General features: G+C 43.1%; 1 protein-coding gene across 1 annotated transcript; it reads right to left on the bottom strand.

The window, feature by feature from the left end:
- Positions 1-2410: 2410 nt before the first annotated feature.
- Positions 2411-3859, bottom strand: LOC148941429 (uncharacterized). Its single transcript, XM_089104168.1, has one exon. It carries the CDS (start codon positions 3857-3859, stop codon positions 2411-2413), a length of 1449 nt encoding a protein of 482 aa, XP_088960294.1.
- Between the last annotated feature and the right edge of the window lie 7180 nt (positions 3860-11039).

Genomic DNA, 11039 nt, shown 5'->3' with positions numbered 1-11039 from the left:
AAAGCAACATTCCCATTTGGAATTGTCATATTTCTTCTTTAAACCCTTGGCGGTATTAAATGTTTGTTGCATTGTTTCATTAATTGAATTTGGACGCACTTCCTCCTTTTACGTTTTTTCTGGTCACGAATTTTTGAGTGTAATAAGTCAGAATTTCCTTAAGTTTTGTCTCCAATATACCTCAGCAGAAGGATATCCTTATGTTTTTTGCTAAATAAATTATTTGAAAGAGTTAGTATTTGATCGACAATTAGTTGTATAATAGCTGCAATCTATGTTCGTAGCATTCTCTTCAGTATTTTCGGAGAGAAAAAAAAAAGTTTCAAGTACCCAAACGGACTGTAATGATCCAGATAGTCCATTTTGTGGAAAAACTGGATGAAAATGTCTCAATGTAGACGAGTATTGTTGTCCCTTTTTTCCGTTTTTTCAAAAGAAAAAAAGCTCGGACGGCTTTTTCTCTTTTATTTTTTCGTTCCTTTTTCACGCTATGAGCAAAGACTACTCAGAAAAAAAAGAAGAAGAAAGTACTCTGTGGAACGAATCCCGATTTTATACAGTAAACACCATTTGCGTCTTAGCGGTTTTTTAGGGGGGGGGGGGACTGGAAAGTTGACAAGAGTGGAAGTTCTGCGCAAAGCGGAGAATCAGCAACACCTAAGTAAAATCAATATTACTTTTTTTAATTGATAGATGGCATTAGAGCTGACTTTTTATGTTGGAGAATTTGAAGATGCGGAAAACCGCGCGGAGGTGATCCCAAGCGGATCGGCCAATATTAGGGCCGTTCTTTTGTACTAAGATCTTACATATAAGATCACAAATCTTTCTGCAAAGATTTCCGTTCTTTTAAGTCATCTTTGTTCTAAGATCTTACAGCTCACTGATGTTAGCAAAAAGTGTGAAGAACGCCATCTTTCTGCCACATAAAACAATGATGAGAGAACTTTGATGATATTCTCATCATTGTCCTTAGACCGCTGATCAGAGCAAAATGATGAAAGACGTTTACAAAAGAACACTATAAGATGTAAGATCTTAGCGCCCTTGAGGTATAAATGGTTCTCATGGAAGGAATGCTCGTATAATCTTCAGAGAAGCCTCATTTGATTGTAAATTGAAAGTTCTAGTTCACTTTTTAAGCGTCAAAAGATATAGATAGATAGATAGATAGATAATTTAATACGAAATATCACAAAACGGATAAATAGTAGCATTTACAAAAAAGTTATGAAAACTATTTGTTGTAATTTTCAGTGAAGTATTGTCGGAATGAATTTTTGTAGCGTTTCGTGGCACTTGGATTGCTTGGTTGTAGTTGGTTTGTGTGGCGGGTCTTTGGTCGGTTATCTTGTCTGATATCAGGTGGGAGAAGGTCGCGGTGTTTGGGGGAAGTCAAGATGGACTGGCCAAAGCTCATGAGGAGCTCGTGTCTTCTTTGTTCAAGTGTTGTGAGTTCTAGCTTCGCCAGACATTCCTCATAGGGCAATTGTCTGTCTCCTAGAATGATGCGCAAGGCTCTCTTTTGAATTGTTTCGAGCTTATTGCTCTGCTCTTTTGTGAGACCAGGATGCCAGACAGGGCAGGCATATTCTAGGATTGGTCGCATGTGGCTCCTATAGTAGGTGACCAGGGCATTTTTGCTGAGTTGAAAGCGACGTAGCTTTGTCAGTGACCTAAGCAGAGGCATAGCCTGGGACAGCAAGTGATTTAAGTGGTCATCCCAAGTCAGTTTATCATTGAAGATAACACCCAGGATCTTCATTTTGTGAACTGCCGGTATGCCGACGTCAGGCAAGGCCGGTACGCTGTGCTTTAAGAAGGAAATTCTCATTATTGCCGACTTGGTCCTGTTGATGCTGAGTTTTCTTTCTAGGTAGTCCCGTTCGAGCTTCACGACCATTTCTTCTAGGTTAAGGATTTCACACAATCTTTGTAGCAGCATCATTGTTAGGTCGTCTGCGAACTTCGCTCTGTCTCTGTGCCATTTAGCTATCGTGTTGCAAAGCAACAGGAAAAGGGTCGGACCTATTTTTGTTCCTTGAGGAATTCCACATGTAAGGTCTGTAGAGTCTGACAGTTCGCCTTTGTACCTTGTTTTTTGCTTCCGTTTTGAAAGGAAGCTTTCTACTATCTTTCTCAGGAATTCGTGAAAATTGGTCATGGACTGTAGAATCTCCTCGTGGCTAGACGTATCGAACGCTTTCCTGACGTCCCCTTGAAGGAGGTCGACAAATGCCCCGTCAACTTCTAGGTGACTTAGGATAGTCTCGACGATCTGGATAAGGTAGTGACTTGTACTGCACCCTCTTTGGAAGCCATACTGCCGGGAGTCAATTACTTCGCTGAGTTCCTCCAGAAGCCATCTGTTTATGAAAGTTTCGAATACTTTCGAGAGTAGCGGCGTGAGTTAGATCGGTCGGAGGTCTCCAAGTTCTTTGGGGTTTGTGACTTTGGGAACAGGGATTACGACTGCCTCCTTGAGCGGCTCAGGAAACGTCCCTGTTATCAGTGACTGGTTGATGATGGCAGCTATAGGCTCTGATAGGTAAGGAGCGTTTTCATTGAACAAAATTGGCGGTGGATCCGCTGGGTGAGTGGCTTTCCGCGCAGGAATCTTTTCTAGGACCCTGCACACTTCAATAGGCAGAACGACTGGAATCTCAGATATCTTGGCGCTGAATGCACTCGTTTCGGCTGAAGGGTTGGATCTGCAGATTTTGGCAAACCACTCATTGAGATCATTTGCAGTGACCTGTTCACCTTTATCTTTTTGTATGTGAAAGGTCGTCGGGCGCTGGGGGCTTATTAAATCTCTAATTGTCTTGTGGAATGAGCGGGAGTCGGAGTTTACTGTTTTAGAGAGCTTTTCCCCATATGCTTTCTCAGCTTTCCTACATTCGTACACCATGGTGCTCCTCATTTTTTTCCAGCGCTCTCTGTTGCCTGAGGCGTGTAGTTTATTACGCTTCCTGATGAGTTTCTTGATCTCTTGTGTGACCCATGGTTTGTCCGTAGAAGAGCGTTTGACACGTTTCTCTGGGAAGCATGAGTGGTAAGCGCTGGTTATCTCGGAGTTTAAGAGTCCAACCATCTGGTTAACGTCAGATAATCTGTACAGTTGGTACCAGTTTTTATTTACGCACCATTTAGAGAATTCTTCTTTTCCTGGTGTAGTCAGAGGTCGGCAGACGAATGTTTCCTTGGTAGCCGTTGGCTTGGTTCCTTTGGGCTTCCACAGTACAGAGAAATGTGCGCTCCTTCCGAGGCTGGGGCTCGATTCGGGATCGTGGTAGAATTCTCCCACATCTGTGAAGATGAGGTCGATAGTTGATTTTTCCGTAGTAAGAATTTTTACTACCTGCTTCAGATCAAGAAATTGACTGATCCAGCGCCTGTCCAGATCATTAAAGTCGCCAAGCAATACTATACCGCTATTAGGATACATGCATCGAATATCGTCGATAGACTTTTGGAGGTGGTTGATTAGGGTTTTGCGGTAAGCGGCTCGCGGTGGAAAATAGAGGACTCCGAAAGTTATTGACGAAAACGCTCTTGGCAGTACTTTGGGTTTTATTTTCACCCAGAGCAGCTCATAGGTATCTGTGTGTTCAGCGAATGTCAAAACTTCGTGTTCGATATCTGCATTTATGTAAACACCCACTCCACCGCCATGTGTTATAACGTTGCCATCTTTATCCTTGCGATTTTTTGTGTAAAGGTCATAGCCTGGAATACTAGCAGTCGATGGGGTAGCGGACCAAGTTTCTGTGACACAGCATACCTCAACCCTCTCACATTTCAGTCGAACGCTAAGTTCTGTGATTTTGTGGCAGAGTGACTGGGCGTTAACAAGCATGACTCTTGGGAGGTCAAAAGGGTTGCTTTGCTGAGTTTTAGGAGGTCGAGTTGGTCTTCTGGTCTTTTGTTGCTATTGTTGCCCTTGACCTGAGGAGGCCTCCTCATTCCGGTTATGGGTAGAGCTTTTGGCTCTCTTGAGCCTTCTTTTCTCGGCCTGAGACTGGAGCTGGAGTGGGGTGAGATCAGGGCCTATGTAGATTTCGCGGCGGGTGAAGGCGTCATCAGAGGTTCTCAGGTTCCGAGCGTTTTTCAGGATGTTATTTCGTTTCACAAAGGTTGAAGTGTCTTCTCTGAGCTTGACGAGTAGTTTTCTTGGTCTGCCGTTGTCGCTTGGTCTTCCAAGGCGCCTAGTCTCAACTATATCCCCCGTTTTCAGGGTAGCTCCCAAATCGTTGGTTCGGCAAAGGCCAAGAGCTATCTGTGCGTCTGGAGTTTCAGACTCTGGGACCCCTGATATAACTACATTGAATCGCTTTGCTTCTCGCAGCTGTTTTTCTTTTTCTGATAGTAGGAGGGTTTCAACGGTAGTGTTTGCTGAAGGCGCTGGGCTGGGTGTATTTTGTCTAGAGTCTGTGGTTCCATGTTGTGCTACACGGGAGTACAGTGCTTGATCGCCTGGGACTGGATTTTGATTTCGCTATTCAGGTATTCTGCAATCCGTTAGGAGTCTGACTTGCAGTTGCAGTTGAGCTACCTTTCGCTTGGAGCAGGACGAACACTCGTATCTGAAGAGGCTTAACTGTGGGTCATGGAGTTTTATCGCCAGGACAATATCGGAGTGGATCCCGCGGCAGGAGGCATGCTCCCACTCATTGCAGAAAAAACAGCAAAAGGATGTACTGGCTTCGGCCTGGGTATGACAATAGTTGCAAGTTTCGCTGTGTGACTCAGCTCCGTTAGGAGTAGCATTTGGGGCAGAGGCCGTAGGAAGGGGTGCATTGAGAGTTCCTCGAACTTGCGTGGGCCTACTTTCCCTGATAATCAGGGGTTCGTCGTTGACTGGAGGCGGGGTTTGGTCCGAAGACGGGGCGTTGCAGTTTTCTCCTCTGGATTTTGGATTCCCTAGGTTTTGTTGTTTTTGGCTGTTCGGTGTTCCCACTGCTGCTGTTTTGGGTGTGTTGGCAGCTTCCTTGCATCGATTACATTGCCACTTTCCAGACGATTTTTCTGCTTCTTTGCTGCACGTGCCTGATACACAGGGAAAGTGAAACCATTTCGTGCAGGTACGGCATTGGAGTCCGCCCTGAGCTCGTGTTACGTTCTTTTTGCATCTGGGACAAGGGTCACCAGCCATTTACTGACAGTATCTTTGTCAGATGTACAAGGACTGAATGCTCGGAGCGTACGTCGATCACCGGGAGCAAGGGAAGCGTCGAGACCTGCTCACCTGTTCCCTGCAAATTAAGGCTAATTAACCGGCAGGTACCAATACGGCGCTTCCGGCAGGTTCTCTCCCCTCTTCTGCTTGGTCCCAAGCGATCTAAGCAGTCCACAGGACTTCACTTATTCAGAAGAATATACACACGCCGATTTTTACCTTTTTTTGCGCCCGAAAACCAGACTCACAAACAAGAATGGCAACGCTGCGCGGCCAAAAATCACGCAATCAGCGCGTGCGCATCCAATAGACACACCGGATTCTTAAAAAAATGGCTCTTCTTAACTGGAAAAAAACTATTCACTTACTTGGAACCACCACCCCTCCACGCCCTTTTTCCCCAAATGCATCCGATAAAAAATTTTGAGATAGCTATTTTGTTAAAAATAGTTCTAAGATCATATAACAAAAACTGCGGTATCGACTGCGGTATGAGACCCCCCAGGTCCCGGAGGCAGGCGTTGTAAAGTATGCCCTGGAGGCATGTATGGCTCTTATGGAAGGGATGCTCGTATGAACTTCAAAGAGGGCTCATTTGGATGGAAATTGAAATTTCCAGTTCACTTTTTAAGAGTCAAAAGAGATTGGAGGGCACCCCCCCCCTCCACGCCCTTTCTTCCTCAAACCCAGCGAACTTTGAGATAGTATTTTTTTTTAAATAGTGCAAAGACCATACAACGAATACTACGGGGTCGATACAGCCCCCAGGGCCCGAGGGCAGGCGTTGTAAGTTATGCCCTGGGGGAATATATTCTTCTTATGCAAGGGATGCTCGTAAAAACTTCAGAGAGGGCTCACTTGATTGGAAAGTGAAAGTTCTAGCTCAGTTTTTGAGAGTCAAAAGAGATTGGCCCAGGGGCAGGCGTTGCAAGTTATGCCCTAGGGCATATATGGTTGTTATTAAAGGGATGCTCGTATAAAATTCATAGAGGGCTCATTTGATTGGAAATTTAAAGTTCGAGCTCACTTTTTAATAGTCGAAAGAGATCTGAGGTCAACTAGGCCCCTCCCCCCCACACCTTCTTTTTCCAGGTCCATCTGATGAAATTTTTAGAAGGGATGCTCGTATAAACTTTATAGAGGGCTCATTTGATTGGAAATTGAAAGTTCTAGTTCACTTTTTAAGAGTCTAGAGCTTTAAGGACAACTAACACCCCCAACGCCCTTTTTTCTCCAAACCCATCCGCTACAAATTTTGAGATAGCCAGTTTTTTGAAAATTGTTCAAAAATCATAGGCAGCGCGATAGCGCTGCCTAAGTAAAGAACGATGTGGGCACAATGTATTATTATTTTTTTGATTCCGGGCACTTCGTATCGAAGGAGTTGTCCTAGAAACTTCAAAAAGGGCTCATTCAATTGGAAATTTGAGTGGCTAGTGCCCTTTTTAATAGTCGAAAGTGATTGGAGGACAACAAGCCCCCCCCCCCCCCACGCCCATCATTCCCCCAAACATCCTATAAAAATTTTGAGATAGGCATTTTGTCAGCGCAGCTGATTTCCCGATAGAAAATATGTTTTGAGGAGGACACTCCCCATAACCCTCGAGGCAAGGGTTTTAAGTTATTCCCTGGGGGCATATAAGGTTTTTTATAGAAGGCGCTGTCGTAGAAACTTCAAAAAAGGCTCATTCGATTGGAAATTCAAAAGGCTAGTGCCCTTTTTAATAGTCGAAAGTGATTGGAGGGCAACTAGCCCCCCCCCCACTCCCCACGTCCATCATTCCCCCAAACACAGCCAATCAAAATTTGGAGACAGCGATTTCGTTGATAGTAGTTGATTTCCAGATAGTAAATATCTTTTTGAGGAGGACACTTCCCTACAACCCTCGGGGCGAGGGTTTTAAGCTATGCCCTGGGGGCATATGAGGTTTTTGTAGAACGCGTTGTCGTAGACACTTCAAGAAAGGCTCATTCGATTGGAAATTCAAGGGGATAGTGCCCGTTTTAATAGTCGAAAGGTATTGGAGGGCAACTAGCCCCCCCCCCCACGCCTATCATTCCCCCAAACACTTCTATTCAAAATTTTGCGATAGCTGTTTTGTTCAGCTTAGTTGACTGCCAGATAGAAAACACGCTTTTGAGGAGGACACTCCCCCACAACCCTCGGGGCAAGGGTTGTAAGTTATGCCCTGGGGGCATATAAGGTTTTTATAGAAGGCGTTGTCGTAGAAACTTCAAAAAGGCTCATTCGATTGGAAATTCAAAGGGCTACTTCCCTTTTTAATAGTCGAAAATGATTGGAGGGTAACTACCCCCCCCCCCCCCACGCCCACCATTTCCCCAAACACATCCAATAAAAATTTTGAGATAGCCATTTTATTCAGTGTAGTTTTAAGTTCTGTAAATTAGGTCTTTGAGAATGACAACCTCCTCACAGCCTTCAGGACAAGGGTTGTAAGTTATACCCTGGGGGCATATAAAAGTTTTGTAGAACGCGTTGTCGTAGAATCTTCAAAAAGGGCTCATTCGATTAGAAATTGAAATGGCTAGTGGCCTTTTTAATAGTCGAAAGTAACTGGAAGGCAACTAACACCCCTTCCCCGCCCACCATTTCGCCAAACACATCCAATCAAAATTTTGAGATAGGCATTTTGTTCCACACAGTTAAAGTTCAGGGGAAATTATACCTTTGAGCAGGACACTCCCCCTAGAGTCTTCAGATCAAGGGTTATAAGTTATGCCCTGGGGGGGGGCATAACATAAGAACGATGTGGGCACAATGCATTATTTTTTTTTCCTCCATACCCGGGCACTTTGTGTCGAAGGAGTTGTCGTAGAAACTTTAAAAAGGGCTCATTCGACAGGAAATTGGAGTGGCTAGTGCCCTTTTTAATAGTCGAAAGTAATTGGAGGTCAACTAGCCCCCCACGCCCATCATTCCTCCGAACACATTCAATCAAAATTTTGAGGTAGCGATTTTGTTCAGCGTAGTTGATTTCAAGATAGAAAATAGGTTTTAGACACTCCCCCACAACCCTCAGGGCAAAGGTTCTAAGTTATGCCCTGGGGGCATATAAGGTTTTTTAGAAGGCGTTGTCGTAAAACTTCAGAACAGGCTCATTCGATTGAAAATTCAAAGGGATTGGAGGGCAAATAGCCCCCCCCCCCGCGCCCATCATTCCTCTAAACACAGCAAATCAAAAGTTTGAGATAGCCATTTTGTTCAGCGTTGTTGATTTCAAGATAGAAAATATGTTTTTGAGGAGGACACTCTCCCACAACCCTCGGGGCAAGGGTTTTAAGCTATGCCCTGAGGGCTTATAAGAACGATGTTTGCACAAAGTATCATTTATTATTTTGTTCCTTTAGAGCAAGGCACTTCATATGGAAGGGGTCGTCGTAAAAACTTTAAAAGGGACTCATTCGATTGGAAATTGAGAGTTCTAGTGCCCTTTTAATAGTCGAAAGTGATTGGAAAGCAACTAGCTCCCCCTCCACGCCCATCAATCCCCCAAACACGTCCAATCAAAATTTTGCGATAGCCATTTTGTGCAGCTCAGTTGATTTCCAGATAGAAAATATGTTTTTGAAGAGGACAAACCCCCACAATCCTCAGGGCAAGGGTTTTAAGTTATGTCCTGGGGGCGTATAAGGTTTTTATAGGAGGCGTTGTCGTAGAAACTTCAAAACAGGCTCATTTGTTTGGGAATTCAAAGGGCTAGTACCCTTTTTAATAGTCGGAAGTGATTGGAGGGCAACTAGTCCCCCCCCACGCCTATCATTCCCCCAAACACATCCAATCAAAATTTTGAGATAGCCAATTTGTCAAGCGTAGTTGATTTCCAGATAGAAAATATGTTTTTGAGGAGAACACTCCCCCAAGACCCTCAGGGCAAGGGTTTTAAGTTATGCCCTGTGGGTATATAAGGTTTTTATAGAAAGTGTTGTCGTAGAAACTTCAAAAGGGGCTCATTCGATTGGAAATTCAAAGGGCTAGTGCCCTATTTAATAGTCAAAAGTGATTGGAGGGCAACTAGTCCCCCACGTCAATCATTACCCCAAACATATCCAATCAAAATTTTGAGATAGCCATTTTGTTCAGAGCAGTTGATTTTCAGATAGAAAATATGTTGCTGAGGAGGACACTCCCCCACAACCCTCAGGGCAAGGGTTTAAAGTTATGCCCTGGGGGCATATAAGGTTTTTATAGAAAGCGTTGTCGTAGAAACTTCAGAACAGGCTTATTCGATCGGAAATTCAAAGGGATTGGAGGGCAACTAGCCCCCCCCCCCCCGCCAATCATTCCTCTAAAGACATCCAATCAAATTTTTGAGATATCCATTTTGTTAAGCGTAGTTGATTTCCAAATAGAAAATATGTTTTTGAGGAGGAAACTCCCCCACAACCCTCAGGGAAAGGGTTTTAAGTTATGCCCTGGGGGCATATAAGGTTTTTATAGAAGGCTTTGTCGTAGAAAGTTCAAAAAAGGCTCATACGATTGGAAATACAAGGGGCTAGTGCCCTTTATGATATTCGAAAGTGATTGGAGGGCAACTAGCCCCCCACCCCCACGCCCATCATTCCCCCAAACACATCCAATCAAAATTTTGAGATAGCTATTTTGTTGATTTCCAGTTGATTTCCAGATAGAAAATATGTTTTTAAGGAGGACACTCTCTCACAACCCTCAGGGCAAGGGTTATAAGTTATGCCTTGGGGGCATATAAGGTTTTTATTGAAATGTTTGTCGTAGAAACTTGAAAAAGGGCTCATTCTATTTGAAATTCAAAGGGCTAGTACCCTTTTTAATAGTCGAAAGGGATTAGTGATATTTTTTGTTGTTGTTGTTGTTTAGACCAGGGCACTTCGTATCGAAGGAGTTGTCGAGGTAGGTTCGAAAAGGGCTCATTCGATTGAAAATAGAAAGGGCTGATACCCTTTCTAATCAAATCCCCCTTCCACTCCCACCCTCCCACGCCCCCCCCCCCACCCATTTGCCCTTTATGTTTAAAAACTAAGTGTTGCCTTAAGATTAAATCAAAATTCACTGTGATAATGCTAATTCCCAATAAGGCATCTCAGCAGCATCCCAAGAACGACTGAGGGTATTATATTCAAACTTTCGGGGCTACTTCTGCTCTTAAAATTTAACCGAATCAAAATAGCGTAAGTGTGTGCAAGCTATCAAAGAAAGTAAACAGATTTTTTTGCGAATGGTATTAAGTTTTCCATTTCAGGTCAACTAGAGGAGGTATGAAACTAAATTAAACAGTATTATTTGTGTCCAGATTTTTAAAAGGGTGTATGTTGTTAAAAGTTGCTGCAAAATTTTTTTCAATCATAAAAATAGCAGGCCAAACTATAAAGTCTTAAAAAACGAAAAGATTTATAGTATTATTTTCTTGTTTCCTGAAAAGACTGTGTCAATATACACCGAACAGAAATTTATTAAAAAAAACTTTTTCCTCAAAATCAGTTTTTCAAAGAAAAGTAAAGAACTCCAGTAAACAAAATATGAGCAAAAATCAAACCAAATAATCTACTAAGCGTGAAAGTACCACAAATCAGCATCGATAAATAAATGAAACCCAAAACAAACAGAAATTACAATAAATAACCGAGTCAAACTCAAAACGAGCAGAAATTAACATAAGTTGGGCGCAAAACCCCTAAGCCTTCCCAAGGCCAGAACAAAATTTGCACTTTATTGAAAAAATACAAATGAACGTGTAGTTTCAGTTTATTACACATATACTGACATTTAGTAATCAGAGTGTTTAAATGATTTAATTTATTAAAATTATCAAGGTAAAAACATTTATATTTTTTTCAGTAAAGTGCAAATTTTGTTCTGGCCTTG

This window comes from Artemia sp. Qi Xiang Cuo, chromosome 18, assembly GCF_049724085.1.
Source record: "Artemia sp. Qi Xiang Cuo chromosome 18, ASM4972408v1, whole genome shotgun sequence".
Classification (NCBI taxonomy): Eukaryota; Metazoa; Arthropoda; class Branchiopoda; order Anostraca; family Artemiidae; genus Artemia; species Artemia sp. Qi Xiang Cuo.
The sequence above is the reverse complement of the archived record's forward strand: the minus strand, read 5'-3'. Positions and strand labels throughout refer to the sequence as shown.

Bases quoted from the DNA above. Each gene is read 5' to 3' on its own strand.
- LOC148941429 (XM_089104168.1), bottom strand. From the start codon at position 3,859: ATGCTTGTTAACGCCCAGTCACTCTGCCACAAAATCACAGAACTTAGC.